Source organism: Elgaria multicarinata, chromosome 1 (genome assembly GCF_023053635.1).
Source record: "Elgaria multicarinata webbii isolate HBS135686 ecotype San Diego chromosome 1, rElgMul1.1.pri, whole genome shotgun sequence".
Taxonomy (NCBI): Eukaryota; Metazoa; Chordata; class Lepidosauria; order Squamata; family Anguidae; genus Elgaria; species Elgaria multicarinata.
In genome coordinates, this window is record NC_086171.1 from 62,555,600 (window position 1) to 62,572,289 (window position 16,690).

The window sequence follows — 16,690 nt, forward strand, 5'->3', positions numbered from 1 at the left end:
CACGAGGCCCACAGCAGGAGAGAGCAGCAATTCCGTGTTTAAAAATACATCAGACTTAACCAGGGGAGGGGGGGTTGTCGTGAAAGGAACACCAGAAGGGGCAGACGGCGCGCAGGAGGCAGACAACGTCATATGAGGGACCTGAGCAAACTTGGTGAGTGCCCAGTAACGAGCGTGCAATAAAACACTTGTTGGATGCGGCTTAGATTGGAGCATTCTCCTTGTGCTGTCCATGGTCCTGATTGTGGGAATTTTATAAGCACGCCAGACATTGCAGGAGCAAAGCAAGGCAGAAGGGAATCTGGACAAGTAGGCCCAACTGAATGGGATAATAAACAGACAGGAAGCAGGAGGAAAGAAGTTGGAATCCCTCCTTTATATGATGGGACATGAGCAGTTAATAGAAGCAACAACTCTCTTGTAACCTCTCATTTAGTGTTACATCTGGACAACAGCCAATTAGTTTATGTTGTACCAACAGGAAATATGTCCTCCTCCTCCTCCTCCTTCTCCTCCTTTATCCCAGTATCTCATTAACCAATATATCATTGTCTTGCTTCTGATCCAAGTCCTTAAGACCATAATGATGATACAACGTAGACAGCTGTTGACTGAGTGTTCCTCAGGGAGGTTATACTTTTCTCCCACATAGTCATTGCTTGTACTTTGCCTCTTTTTCTGCTATAACAATTCTTAGTGCAGCTACTGAAAAGAGAAGTGTACACAAAGGCAAATCAAAGCACACCATTCAGCAGGAGGTAGAATGTTCATATACCTAACCTGAAAGGCAACACAGAAACAGTTTAAATAAATAAGATAAAATAAAGAGACTTCCAGTATAGTATTCATGGATTCTTTTCATGGGTGTCATGTGACTAGTTCCCTTAGGGTGCAATCCTATGCATGTTTAGACAGAAAAAAGCCCTACAACTCCCAGCATTCCCCAATCTTAACTTGCATAGGATTGTGCCCTTACAGAAATATTCACTAGGCTGTCCTTTAGGCTGAAGAATCACATTGGTCTCATTGATTCAGCCTGCTATCCTATATACACTTAGCTGAGAAAGTCCTATTGAACTCAATGGAATGTTTGGATACACATGCATAGGATTGCACTGTTAAGGAGTCACTTCCACACACAAAATACTTACATTGACATGATTGTACAAATATGATTAATTTTGCTCTTTTTCAGTTGTTTATTAAAGCAATCCTTTACATTCCATTTGATCATTAAACAGCTAAGTAAGACTATCTAATTTAAATTCTTCTACCAATGTGTAGAATCAGTTTAAATTATAATAAAAACAGGATAGCTTTGTTTTCCTTTATTAGAAGTTAAATTGATGTAGCACTTCCTACATAGTAGGCCTTGGGAATCTAGCGAACACCTCTTGTATTACAGTTATACATCTCCCTTTAAAATGTTGTGGATCATTTGATTTTTTTAAAAAAATGTTAAAAATTAACAGGATAACATAAGCAACTGGAATAGAGTGCCAAAGGGTCACTACAGTTGTTCTTCACTCAAAAAAATAATAAAAATGGGATGTATTTTTAACAACTAATCTTCAGAAGAAAATAGTTTAAATACTATAAAGCTCAAGTTCATGCATTTTGGAGTTCATATTCATCCATGTGACAACACTGCTTATTTATTACTATTGCATCCCATCCTTCCTCAAAGTTGCTCAGGATGATATGAATAACCCCCCTACACACACTATTCTCATAACAGCTCTATGAAATAGTAGGTGAAACTGGGAGAAAGTGATCCAGTGAGCATGAGAGGCAATGGGGGATTTGAAGCCAAACCTCAATCCATATTGGACATTTACATCTAGGGTCTCCAAGGGGAACCTTCGTTGGTACCTGCTTGTTCCCCTGCCTCTCCTGATTTATTTGTTTGTTTGTTTATTTTTAACTGGGAGGCTGCCATGCTGCAAAGTGAAGTGCCAGCCTCCATATTTATTTCCCAGGTTGCCTCAGGGATCTTTGGGAACCCGGGGGGGGGGGGCATTCTCAGAAATTACAAGTATTTGGCGGTTGGCAGCCCAGAGCTTTGTTTTGAAGTGTGCCCAGCTACCCAGAAAAAAAAGAAAGAAAAAAAGGTAAGAACATCAGAAGAGACTTGATGCTGGATCAGACCAAGGGTCCATCTAGTCCATCACTAGTAGTTAGGTCCTTGTGCAAGCCAGATGGTTTTGTTCTAGAGGGCAGCCTCAGCGATGCTCCCAGACGGGCTTCTTAAGAGTAGCCTTACCCAACCGGGTGCCCTCCCGCTGTTTTCGACGACAACACCCAGCATCCTCAAGTATAGGCCATGATGGCTGGGGATGATGGGACCTGACGTCCACAACGTCTGGAAGGGGTCAGATTGGAGAAGGCTGGCTTCCAGAGGGCTCGCTGTTCCCCCATCCCAGAAAGGCCCACTCCACCCCACACTCCGCCGCCGCCCCTGTCAGCCCCTTGTCCGGGCCCCGTTTGGCAAAGCCGCCGCGATGCTGCGCGTGTCTGCGCGCGTGCGCGCGCGTTAATCCTTCGGCCCTCGGAGCTCCGCCACGTGCGTCTCAGGAGGGAACGAGAAAGGGCGGCGGCATCTTAAAAGGCGGGCGGGACGCTTCCCGCGCCTCTCTCCTGCAGGGAGCGAGGCGGCGGCGGCGGCGGCGGCTATTCCCACTCAGCGACTGAAAAGTTCGAAACAAAAGACTCAGCCGGCCGACTTCTCGCCGCTGTGGCGCGGCTCTCCGTCCCTCCCTCGCTCACCCAACCCAGCCAGCAGCCCCCACACCGCTCGCCACAGAGCCAGAGGGGAGTAGCCGGGCAGGAGAAGGTAAGAGCGGATTCCACCACCACCACCCCGCGCGCGCACACACACTCACACACACACACACACACACACACACACACACACACACACACACACTTTGGAAACTCCCGATTGCTTCCCGAGCCGAGAAAGATCCCGTGAACAGACTCGTTTCCTCCTCCCTCCCTAACACACACACACACACACACACACACACCGCCAATAAAGCGATGGTTTCCCCCCCGCTCGCCCCCGCGCTCCCCCGGGTTGGACGTCGGCGCTGGCGAGACGGACAGGCGGGCGGGAAGTTGGCACTCCGATCAATCGGTCAATCCCCACCTCGCCCGGGAGGAAAGGGAGCAGGGCGGCAGCGGCGCCAGGGCTGATCAATGGGCGGCCTGCACCAGATGGGACGAGAGTGTTAGCACGCTTTTCCCGTCGCGCCTCCGCCCGCTTCGAAGCAATCGAAGCTTTTTAGCTTGGCGGCTCAGCTGTTTGCACAATCCGGCGTCACCCCTGGGTGGCATCTCGGAACTCTTAGGGAGTTCTGAAGATTCAGTGGGGCGGTGAATCCGCGCTTGGTTTCGGTCAGAACCAGTCAGGATTTAAAAGAGCTATCCAAAGTGCTGAACCTAGGTTGGTGATTGGGGTCATCACCTTGGATAGGTCCTTTAGAGTTCAGAACGGATTCTACGCCCCACTGAACGGATTCTACACCCCACTGAAATAGGCGCCACCAGCCGACTCTCGATCCCTGCCCTTCATTGGTAGCGATTGTAGCTCAGTGGGAGGGTGCATGCTCTGTGGGGGAAAGGTCCCAGGTTAAATCCCCAGCATCTCCAACCTGAAATCCTGGAGGGCTGCTGCCAATCAGTGCAGACCACCCTTTACTAACTTGGCTCCCTTTGGCTGTATCTATGGACGGTACATTCAAAACACACAGTATAAATATTAAAATAAATGCAGTTCAGATGGAAGCTGTGGTCCAACACATTTGGAGAGCACCAGTTTGGGGAAGGTTGAATGACAAAAGCATGGGAAAATACATATGAATGTATTTTCAAGCTACTTCACAAACCACCTGTCACAAGCCATCAATAGTGGTCCACCAGAGGCTACATAAAAACTTCCTTGTTTTTGCAGCCTACCTAGAACTGCAAAAGTGGGGTAGTGGGGTCAATGCAGCTGGCAGACTGTAAGGCTTGAAGTTCATTCTGAATGGCACACCGCACATTGTGCAGATGTTTGCATTGGCTTCTCAAAGAAGAACTGTCTCATATGAGCCAGAGGAAAGCAGAAATAGGTACCAATGCATTGGTTTTAGGTGTTAAATCATACTGAGTTCTGCACAATTTATATCCAAGTTGTTGGTTCTGTTCTTAAGGCACTCTGTGAGATTTTTTCAAATGTGAAAAATCTGCAAGGTTCCAGAGTAACACAACACACTCCAATCTCTAAAGTGGTCATTTTGATTTCCAATTATTGTGCTTCTGAATGAAAATGGTTAGGATCTGTTCAGGATCATGTGTCCTTGTGTGTGTGTGTGTGTGTGTGTGTGTGTGTGTGTGAGAGAGAGAGAGAGAGAGAGAGAGGACTAAAGGAATAGAAATACTAAGCCTATCATACCTATGTAACTTTGTACATGTAATGTGCAGCCCAGCCCTATGCCCAGTTGGTCTTACTCTCATGTAAGTGTGCATAGAATTGCAGCCATACAAAATTAAGAGTGGTCTTGATCTGCTTTGGTTGTGTACCTGCAAGGACAGGTGGATGCCTATTTAAGATGGAGAGCAGCACTAACTCTAAATGCAGTCACTGAGACTTCTGTATCAAAGTCACTCTATGCCAGCATCCATGAATTATCATAAACTTCTCAGCACACAGCAAAACCATTAGCCTGGAATATATTACTAGACAGAAATTAGTATCAGAGAAATACAGTTCTACTGCAGACAGGAGGATTGAATACCAGAGTTATGGCTTTTTCCTTTTAGAACCTTTCCATCCTCCTGCCATACCTATCCCCACCCACCACCGACCCCTCTGTGTGTGTGTGTGTGTGTGTGTGTGTGTGTGTGTGTGTGTCCCCGAATACATGAGAATTTGCTCCATCCATGCAGTGGAGCGTGTCTTGCTTCCCCAATTGCGTCAGACCTATGCAAACAAATGACACTCTTCGAAGCTCTGAACTCGACTATTTAAGGGGGCAGCATTTAAGGGCTCAGCTACAACCTCGAGGCTGCCTCTCCGGTCTAGTATACAGCAAGAATCTGCACCTCATTTAAAAGGTAGGAAGCAATGATTTCACAGAGAACCTCTAATTCTAGGACAGAGGCACTTGGTGGCTGGCTTCTTCACTTATGTAATTACAGTTTCTTTTGCACTGCTCTGAGTTTCTCTTAGAAATTGTAAGAATAAAATCAGCTGCAGTCTTCAAAATTGTGATGGCAGCTCTATGTGTATCTTGTTTAAGCTGTATTTCTCTATCTTTCTTAATCCGTCATTAATATCTACGATCATCGATTGCATTAATCATGAGCAACAAGATGCGGTTTTTAGTTATTGATTTGAACAAGAACTCTTGTTATATGGTGTTAGTCTGTGCTATACTCTAAGGCAAAGTTACAGTCACTTTTGTATAATGGACTGAGATTTGAATTCTTTTTTGAAACCCTAGTCCTAAATATATTGGAAGGAATTGTCATTTGATTTCAGTCAAATTTCCATATGTAGTGCAATCCTATACACATCTACTCCTAAGTAAGCCATGCTGAGTTCAGCAGGACTTACTCCTGACTAAGTGTGTGTAAGGATTGTAGCTATAATGGGTTACAGATGAGGGACGGCCCAAAAAGTTGTATCACTTATATTTTTGCCTGTCTGTTACAATACTGCCAGTTGACTTTGAGTGACACCTTTTAAAATTCCTCACTTCTAATTTCTTAGTTAATATGGAGATATTGGATGCAGAATATAATGATGGCACTTTGTTACTTCTATCATACTGCAGAGCCTGTAATGAATGACGTTTGTGCTGTAATATTTTTAAAGTTCAAAGAACTTGGTGGTTTTAGTATGGAACACATAAATTGAGAGAATCCAACCAAATTTAAGTATTTTTAAGTAAGTCTTCTTTCTGAATTAGGCATATGATACACTCTCCCATTAAAACTAACAAAGTATATGTATTATTATTATTATTATTATTATTATTATTATTATTTCAGTTCTATACTTAGTGTTAGATGGGTCAGGTTCTGATTTCTCAGATGTATATTATATTGAATTGCATAAAGTATGTGTCAAACATGTCAACTTGTGGGCTCTGTACAAAACCAGATATTCCCTTTATACTTCTTACACACACACCCTCTCTTTCTCACACACACTTTCTAAGACACACAATTGCTCTACATCCCACAAAACATCCTCATACACATAGAATGGAAACATTAATTTCATATTCTACACACTTGTATGTGAAACCACCTAAGGGCACTAAGGGTGCTGGATTAAGGATGCATTCTCAAAATCGCTATAATGCGGATCAGCACCTTTTAGTCTGTCTGCCGTACTCACAATCAAGTTGATGGTTAAAAGTGGCATTTTTCACTCTAGTGAATTTAGTGGTTCTCTGCCCTGCACCCCTCAGTGCAAATCTGAAACTGGAGCACAGGAGTATATTTACTCCAGATAAATTAACACGCTAAGCTTTGTTTTCTTGGAGGGTTGCATAACATTCTTATCCATGAAGAAATGGTCTCAGAAGGAAGACGTCCATTGATGTTTCTCCTGTGTAGAAATGCTTTACAATAAGAAATAGCTACCACAAGTATACAAAAATAAACCCTTTGTTATCTTTTCACAACGGAACACTGCCCACGCTTATAAAAGAGTGAAAATGGTTGCCCCTACCCCACCCCCAACAGTGAATTCTGTTCTGTCTAAAAACTCAGGCAAAAGAGAAAGCCATGAGTGGTTTTGGTCAAGCAAGGTGATGTGACATGGAGAAGACACTCTCCCACTAAATAGCCTTGCAATGGATTGATGATCTTCTCTCATTACATCATCAATCTTGGACATAGATCTCAGGGATATTTCTTAAGTCTTGATTTATGCAGTCATATAATTGAGCCTCCAGAATATGTCTTGGGAACTAGATGCAATTGTTGTCCAAAGTGGCACAGCAGCCTCTTCGTACTCTGACGGCCTCTTCTCCCTTTTCCTCCCCAGCTATGTACAGTGGGATCTTTGTCTGCCTGTTCCTGGCTGTGCTGTCCATGAGCTCCTCTGGACAGCAAGCATCAGGGTCTCACAATGCCAATTCCGTGGTCACCGATCTTGAGCAGAGTTTGCTAGAAAAGCACCGGCAAGCACGTACCCCAGCCTCTGGGAAAGGTAACCAGCAGGTGGAAGGCAGCATTGACCAAAAAGCCAACCTTGGAGCTCTGTTAGCCAAGTATCTCCAGCAAAGCCGAAGAGGTATCTATCTATCTCTATTGAATCATTTTCTAACCATGTGTTCTTTGTTGTCAAATAAGTGCCCTTCTAAGATCCAAACTGAAGGGAGGCTGACTTCACATAGACTGACTTTTTGCAGAGAATAGGCAGTCAAGTTGACTCTTATTATTCCAACCAGTAGAAAAAGGTCCTTCATTAGTTAGGTGTATCCTACCATACATGCAAGAGTGGCTGGCACTTCTAGGGAAATGTGCATAGAAACTGGGACTGTACGTCTTCTGATTTTCATGAATCTTTTTATTAAGTTCTGTTAATGTCATTATGTTTGGTTACCTGTGTATTTATAAAAACTCCATGGGTTGGATCCAGATTTATGCTGTACCAACTGCACTGATGGAAGTAGACTTCCTCATCCTGTCTTTCTCTCCATATCCCTAAAAATGCTACACAGAGAGTTGGGAGACTCTGTTGAATGGAGTGATCTGTGATGCGGAGGGAGGGGACCCCACAAAATGGATTGGAGAGACTTTTTGTGAGCAGATCCCTTCCTTTTATAGAATATGCAAAGCACAACAGCCATAGATCAGGTCTTTCAAAACAAAACAAAAATGCCCAATCTGCATGCAATATGCATTTCCTAGGGTGGGGACAGTTTTCTTCTCATAATTTTGTTCATAGAGAAGCTGATCGATACCAGCCTATATAAAAAACATCAATAATAATAATAATAATAATAATAATAATAATAATAATAGACAAAAAGAAAAGCACACTTACCTCATCGACATAGCAATACCTAATGACAAAAATCTTGTAGAAAAGGAAGAGGAAAAGAGAGAAAAATATACACCACTGGCTATGGAAGTTAAAGAACTATGGCAACAGGAAAAGGTCACAATTATTCTGTTAGTCACATCAGTCACCGGCATCACATCAAAAAACCTTCAGAAACTCAGCCTACCAAAGTACATCCAAACCAACATCCAGAAAGCAGTCATACTTAAAACATGTTCAATAGGAAATTCCTGAGTCAGTAAAACTGACTCAGAGAGGTTTGCTTGGCACCTACATTGTTTTCTTTCCATCGCCAGCTTTTCTCAGTATTTTAACACCTAATTTAACTTAAATTTAAACTTTGCTGTTTTAATCTCATATTTTAACCTATATTAATTTTTGCTGTGTGGTTTTATTCTGGTTGTGCTTTTTATATTGTATTTGTATTTTAAATTTGTTGGTTGTTTTTATGCTTTTCATGGTTTTATTTTTTGTGAACTGCCCAGAGAGCTTCGGCTATTGGGCAGTATAAAAATGTAATAAATAAAATAAATAAAATAAAATAAATAAAAGACAGCATGACTTGGCGAAGCCTGTCATGTCTGTCAAGAAAAAAAGCACCATGAGCAAAAAAAGAGATGATGATAATAAATATATTCTCTAGTCAACCTTGATGATAGCTCTGTTACAGAACTCATCTTACTATGCACGCACACAAATTGGTCTATTTCCTAGAACCAGGATATGTTTTAACGATCAACTGCCCAAGTTAGCTACTCTTTCTTGCCGTTTCAGGGGATCATCACTAGATATCAGCTTTCTGAGCTTCCTTTTCCCTTGTAGTACAATTAAGCAAAGCCATCAGATCCTCAAATTAGATACTTGCTGTTAGACCCTAATGGAGTGCAAGCCCAAGCCTTCCACCAACCTTCAGCAGGCTTTGCGTTGGGGTGAGGGGAGATCCATAGCCAAACAGTTGTGAATATCCTTTGCATCTATGGGGTCTTTGATTCCATCAACAGGATTTCCAGTTAATGGAAGTCAGGTAGGAAATTTGAGGGAAATAGTGGGGCAACTAGGGCAGGACTGAAGTCCAGGACTCCATAGCCGAGCCTCCCCACACCCTAATTTACCATCCAGGAAGCCGCAAGTGATGGAGGTAGTGGCAATCAGGCCTGGCACTAGCTCCTGGGCCAATATAGAAATGCCAGGGCCCACTAAAGCTGACTCTGTTCGCCACAGCATCCTTCCTTTCTGCTTATTTTTTTAAAATATTTTATAGTCAGGTGGTGATCAGCCATGGATGTACTTGGTTACAAGTGCTCAATTAAGTATTTTTACATATATATATATATATATATATATATATATATATATATTATATCCTTTTCTACAACAAGGGTGGCACAACCCCAAATAAATGTGTTTGCCATCAGGGTAGCAGAAGCAAACTCCATTTTATTCCTGCAGTCATGAAGGTGCAGTGCTTAAGTGAATTTCAAATGTAAAACTGCATATGGTCAGAATGTCTAAAATTACCTCGCTGTCCAACTGGCTCATTTGTAGCAAGATGTCTGTTATATGTCTTAGGTTGACTAAGAAAATAAGGACAGCCATGCTGGATCAGAAGAAGTCCAGCATTCTCTTCACACAGTGGCCAACCAGCTGCCTGTGGGAAACCCATAAACAGGACATGGGTGAAATAGTACGCTCCTGTCCATGTTCGCCAGCAACTGGTGTACAAAGGTACCTCTGATACTTGAGGTAGCATATAGCCATCAGGACCAGTAGCCACTGATAGCTTTATCCTCCATGAATTAGTCCAGTCCCCCTTTAAATTGGCATCCATCACTACATCTCATGGTAGTGAGTTCCATAGTATAACTATGTGCTGTGTGAAGAAGGACTTCCTTTTATCCATCCTGAATCCCCCACCAATCAGCTTCATGGGATGACCCCGGATTCTACTATTTTGAGAGAGGGAGAAAAATGTCTCCCTATCCACATTCTCCACGCCATGCATAATTTTGTACACCTCTATCATGTCTCTCCTTGCCCTTCTTTTTTCCAAGCTAAACAATCCCAGCTGTTGTATCTTTCCTTCACAGAGGAGATGCTCCAGCTCCTTAATCATTTTAGTTCCATAGACCAGAGTGCTCAGAGTGAGCTTGAGATGGAAAATAAAATCAGGGAGGCATCAAAATGAGGAAGTGTTGCAATAATGCCGACTTCAGTTACCCCACATTGACTGGATAAATGTCTATTTCTCTGTTATCAATTGCTTCTTCTCAAAGCAGCTTATAATTCCCACCACACTCCTCAGATAAGGAGATTGCAAAACAAGTGTGTGTGCTTACATGTAACATATCATTTAACTCTACATCTTTAGAGTGTCTCTTCCAGTCAGGATTAGGCTATTTGGACCAATGACCCAAGTTGCTATAAGACAGGTTATTACCATTCTTACAGGATTTCTTCAAATGAAGAAGAGGGTTGTCTGGAAAGCAGTGCCTGAAACGCCAATTCAAAGCCAGATTGTCTAGAAATCAACCCCATTTGATTCTAGTAGAGCTTACTTCCGTTTAAGCACTTTGAAAATTGACGCCTGAATTGCATTCCAAACTCTCCAGGGCTTGTTCATGCACCCCTATATTATAGTTGCAACAGCAAATGGGAAACTATAAGAATGTAATTGGGCAAGGGAGAAAAGAGATTGATAGATGATGGACATTTGTTATCTGAGCAATCTTATCCTAGGCCAACATCAGATTCCTTCCTCTGGACCATTAGGGGGATTTTTTTCCTCAATAGCCACGTTTATATTTCTTGACACAAATTGAACTCCACTGGGCTGTCAGAGCCTTCTTCTAGAACACAAGTCAATACCTCTTCATTTCAAAGCTTCGTTTCAGTGCCTCTTTATTTCAAAGTAAAAGGCTAAGAGCTACCCTCCAAAAGGTTCATTATTTACAGTGCCTGTTTACTCTGAAGTACATCCTAATATGATAACTGGGGCTTGTATGTTTAGAATTTCAGCTTTGCAGCAGCATTTTATGTTATTTGTTTATTTATTTATTAATTACATTTTTAAACCGCCCAATAGCCGAAGGTCTCTGGGCAGTTCACAAAAATTAAAACCATTAAGAACATAATAAAACATCCAACAATCTACTTCTACTCAGAAGTAAGTTCCATTGAGCTCAGTGGGACTTATTCCTAGGGAAGTGGATAGAGGATTGCAGCCTTAGAGTCCTATATGCTGTGTACGCATCCTTTTCACTTTGCATTTTTTTTCCATTTGGGAAATCAGGAATTAATATTGCATCGGTAAGGCCTGGTTATGCATTCATACCTTCTGGCATTTACCATTATGTTAAATGTTGGTTTGAAGCAACTTTCAGCATCTGTGGTCATAATCCATTGAGCAATATTGCTACACAATCTTTATTAATTCAGAAGCCCCATTTGACAAATTCCGATGGGATGACCGTGTTAGTCTCTTGCAGCAAAAAATAACAGAGTCTGACAGCTCTTGCAGACTAAGGTTTGGATCCAGATTTAATTATACTAATTGATGTCAGTGGGTCTACTCGAAGTATGACTAAATTTGGGTCTAACCTTAACAGATTTATTGTGGCCTGCACTTTTGTAGGTTCTAATCAACAAAAGTTTACGCCACAAGATATCCCTTAGTCTGAAGTTCCACAAGACTCTAAATTGGCTGTATTGTGAGTTTGTAAAGAATAAGAAACTGAGAACATTACATAAGCACTTCAAAGGAAAAGAGGGTCCATGCAAAAATTTCTCTTTGGGCATCAGCAGTTCTAAATTAACCATTATGCTCAGTAAACCATAATGGAAAGTGGAAACCAGATTGGGGTTTTCCCAGAATTGAGAAATGAATTTCTTGCTCCTTGCACTGAGATGTTGATGATTACTATGCTGTTGTTGTTAGATGATGATGATGATATGGTGTGCGCTGACACCCCACACACCCAGATCTGGCTCAGACTCCAATTCAGTTCTTCAGACCTGATTCTGCTTGTCAGATGTGGATGATATTTGCAGGCATGGTAGCCCTTCAGAGGGGATTATGCCTACAAAATATCAGAACATGAGGTGCAGGTTTGGGGAAGGATTTTAGTTTTTTTGCAACATGCTTTTATATGTTGATTTTCTTTTTCAATGGAATTACTGATAACTCTTTTATTTCTTGGAAAAATTGGATGAATTTGCAGGAACAGTAGCCCATTCTGAGGGGATTGAGCCTGCTATCTATCAGATGAAAAGGCACAGGTGTTTTCATGCAAGAGCAGTCTTGATATTTTTCGGTTATCCCAGTGGGGACGTGCTTATCCTCCTTGTCTTACTTGCAGATGATTGTTCTGAAAATGACAGTTACCCTAGAAGTGGCGCTAAGTAAGAAACCTGCAAAGTTCCAGAAGGATATATGCAGTGGTTCATGTGGAAGGGTAGTCCTCACACTTTGAGGGGGGGAGTGGTTTACTTCCCCTGTATTTTTTTTTGCGGGGGGGGGGCAATTTGTATGAGAATGGCACACCTCTCAGAGGTATCCCCAGGCAAAACACCTGCAAAATTTCAGAAGGATAGGTGCCAGGACTAGGGAGTAATGAAGACTGAAACCAAGTATAAGGCTTTCCCCACATTATCAACACACAAACACACAAGCCCAGTTCAGATGCCACGAGAAGCCACACTGCTTCGACTTTGAAAAAGAGGCTCCGTAATCTGATTCTTGTCCCTGCCCCTTCGCAGTAGCTGTAGAAAGAACTGTGTGGGCTGCTTCCTGCAAATGTGGCCTCAGAGACCTCTGAGAGGAAGTGCGGGAGGGTTCTAGTGGGAGGGGAGGAGAGTGGTCAGGATAGGATGTCTCCTATGGCCTCTCAAGCCCCAATCCCGCCCCCAGCAGTACAACTACTCTAGGTGGACTCAGAGGCCTGTCTAGAGGGGAAACAAAACCAAAAGGAAGATGTAGAGGAGGAAATCGCCTCTGTTGCTCCTCCCACTCAACTGGCAGCAGCTCAGCAGGCTACTGGACACTCGGCAGCCTCCAATATTGGAGGCTTCTGTCTAAGATGGGTGTAACCCTTAGGATTGTTCCTTCAATTTTGCATGGAGTGCAGACTTTTTTTTTTTTTGCATGCAGGTTTAGTTTGTGCTTTTTAAAATACTCATTTCATAATTTACTTTTTGGCTTCAATTATTTTGTGAGGTATTTCTTCCCCCACCCCCACCTCAGCTGGCATTTAATTTCAGTCTTGTACCCTATAATGATTACATTTCAATTCCCCCCTCTCTCTCTATAGAGGCCACTCTTATATAATTAAAAAAGCATCAGAAGAGCAGATGGGGTTTAAGAGTATATGTTGCTTTACTGCAGAGTTGCTGGACAGAAAATTGCCAGAGTGATACATTTTAGGAGATCTCCTAGTTAATTTTAGATTTTAGGCACAAATCATCAGAACAACACTGGTGAAATAAAAATGGACATGTCCAGGCTAAGGTCTAAGTCTTCATACAAACTAGTATGAAGTTGTCAGGTATGCTTTAGGGTGGATTCCTGCATTGAGCAGGGGGTTGGACTCGATGGCCTTATAGGCCCCTTCCAACTCTACTATTCTATGATTCTAGTGTGAAATCTTTTGATTTTAATCATTATCTTATGCCAGCCTTCCCCTTTCTGGTACCCTCAAAAAGTGTTGGATTACAACCACCATCAAGCCCATCATGGCCATGCTGGCTGTGAATGTTGAGATTTGTAGTCCCAAAATATTTTGAGGGCACCAGAAAGAGGAAGACTGCCCTATGCCATAAGAGGGCACCATATATATGACATCTGTAGTCCTCCAAGGTCTGCAGGATGGCCTACATCATGCAATCACCTTTTTATCTTCGTGACAACCTTGTGAAGTAGGCCAGTCTGAAAAAGAGTGACTTCCCCAAAGCAAAACCATAAGCTTCATGGCAGAACATGGACTTGTCTTTAGTTTTCAAAACTGCTATATATGGTGTACAATGCAGATTTACTTCTACAATATTGGCATTGTGCTTTCTAGTGTTGTAGTATTTCAGAACCCATTAGCAAGCTACTGCAGCAGTAGCACAGTACTTCATTCACAAATTTGACTTCATTTCTTCTGTCTTGACTAGAGATGTGTGTTGCTTACTTCACTACAGACACTTATTGGTATCTCACATATGTTATTATGCAGGTAGATCCCTGCTGAGAGCTTTTATTATATTCAGCAGTATACAAATGCCACAAATAAATAAATAAATAAATAAAACTCACAAAGGATATACTAGAGCATATTTACATCTATGGGCCTGATGACTCCTAGTGACTACATGTTGTTAAATTGTGTTGAGTGATTCTTGTATGGTATCTCTGCTTTTATAATCAGTTTTCCGTCTTCTAACAATGCCTTCTAAAGTACCCAGCCCTGGAATCATGCCTATATAGCTCTCAAATATTTTTACTATCTACTTCATACATCTGATGAAGTAGATACTTGTCTATACCATGACACACCAAAGTGAGTGTTTAAATGAGGGCTGCAGAATCTGTGTCCCTCCATATGTTTTGGACTACAATTCCCATAACCTCTGACCATTGACCATGCTGGCTAAGCTGACAGGAGTTACAGTAAAACAACATTCCTGGCCCTTGAGTTAAAGTGTCACAAGACAATTTGCTACTATCATTGTTTTATCAATGAGTTTGTTTACTTCTATGCCATTTTTCTTTATATATATATATTTATATTTATGTTTTTAGGTACTAATGGAAAGGTCTCTGCGATGGGATTACAGAGTTTTGACCCTACACACAGGATAAGAGACAGAGACTACATGGGCTGGATGGATTTTGGACGCCGCAGTGCTGAAGAATATGAGTACTCTTCTTAAAGAATATCAAACTATGTTTAAAGAAATGAAAATCAAGTCCTATTTCTGTACAGAAAGAAATTGTCATCCTTTTCAAATCAGTGTTTTAAAAAAAACATATGTACTTGATGTAAATTTGTCTGCAAAACTATACAATGCAATATATATTATATAAACATATGCAGAATTTTCAAGAAAAAATATTCTCTTTCTCCTATAGTTTCTTAGCACTCATTGTAGACATATTAAAAGTATTTCGCTCATCCTTCAGTTGTCTTATCACCACAAGTATTGCTGCGTGTTGCGATCCACTGCCGAAGGAAAATGCTTTCAGATCTGCCAAACACTATTTGTTAATCTGAATAACTTCCAAAGAAGTGCATTTTAAAAAATAATAAAGAAAGGGTGTTGTAGGCAATGGATTTGATTCAGACATAGTCATACTGAGAATAGAACCATTGTAAGCAATGGGAATTAGACATGACTAGCTTTGTTCCCATTGATTTAAATGGGTCTACCTTATGTTTGGATCCTACCCAATAAGTTCCGATATCAGCATGGTAGAAGAGCTTTCCTATGAAAAGCATTTTCATGGTTCTGAGAGTCCATTTAAAATTTAAGTCAAACGAATATCTAACGCATATGAGGTTCAGTCATTTTCTTTTTCAATGTGAAAATTCTGCTACAATTATAAATTCTGGAATAAACAGAACATTCCTTGCCTTGTGGTGACTTATACATTTGTTCTGCAGTGCAAGATGAACCTCCCCACCAGCATACACACAAGGGAAGACTAATTGACTAATTTAAATACAAACATCAGCAGACTTTGGGAGGAATCCAGATGTAAAACAAGCTTTAATCATACCAAATGTATGTAGGATATATTCATTAAAGGCACATTTCCCCCCACAGTTTCTCCTTTCATAAATCCTTTAGCAAAAATTGAATTTAAGTAATAGATGGAGTAATATATATGCTACTTCTTCTCGAGAGATCAGCAAAGTTACATGGAATGATGACAGAATTCAAAGGAGAGAGCAGCGCCTTAGGTGCTAGGAATAGAATTCTATTCACTTCTGTAAGGGAGGAAAGTGAGATTGAGGCTAACCAACAAAGTTTTTCATTGAGATGCAAGGCCCCAGACCAGTTCCAGTTGTTATTAGAACAGTTGCAAGAGGGAACCTTAAGTTCTTGAAGGATAAATTTCAATCCAGGTTAATAGATGCCTAAGAAGAGGTGCTCCTGTAGCTCTAATAGCTATAGAATATGAATGAGTAAACTTTAGGTTCATGGGGTCGACTTTGCTTTTCACTAGAACACCAAAATCCACCAACCTGAGCCAAGAGCAAAAGACATATGCCTTGAATTAATAGATTCTGAGCTCAGAAATTAGCTCTGTATACAAGAATTGAGCATGCTCACAGTCCTTCCACACAAAAATCCATTGCTGTGTGTGCTCTCTCCCCCTCTTCCTCCCTCCCACCTCTCTCAGTCATACAGAAGCACAGCTTCACTTCAGCAGTAAATATATATTTTCCTCTGTGTGTCATTTTGTTGCTCCTACTATTAAATGACAGGGAGTCAGAAATCCTTAGTGATCTACTTCAAATCACCCAGAGATCTTACTAGTAGATCCAACCTATCTTCTGCCCACTCCTGCTGCTGAAGAAGGAATCACTTGTTTCAATCCTGCATGATAAACTGTACATACAAAAAATCCATCATCTATATAAT

General features: G+C 41.5%; 1 protein-coding gene across 1 annotated transcript; it reads left to right on the top strand.

The window, feature by feature from the left end:
* Nucleotides 1–5,058: 5,058 nt before the first annotated feature.
* On the top strand, nucleotides 5,059–15,549 carry CCK (cholecystokinin). The gene is made up of 3 exons (XM_063115986.1): nucleotides 5,059–5,097; nucleotides 7,043–7,291; nucleotides 14,844–15,549. Exons 2-3 carry the CDS (start codon nucleotides 7,045–7,047, stop codon nucleotides 14,972–14,974), a joined length of 378 nt encoding a protein of 125 aa, XP_062972056.1. The 5' UTR covers nucleotides 5,059–5,097; nucleotides 7,043–7,044; the 3' UTR covers nucleotides 14,975–15,549.
* Nucleotides 15,550–16,690: the final 1,141 nt, after the last annotated feature.

Bases quoted from the DNA above. Each gene is read 5' to 3' on its own strand.
- CCK (XM_063115986.1), top strand. From the start codon at position 7,045: ATGTACAGTGGGATCTTTGTCTGCCTGTTCCTGGCTGTGCTGTCCATG. The intron at 7,292-14,843 runs GTATCTATCTAT...TTATGTTTTTAG, and splicing joins TCTCCAGCAAAGCCGAAGAG to GTACTAATGGAAAGGTCTCT.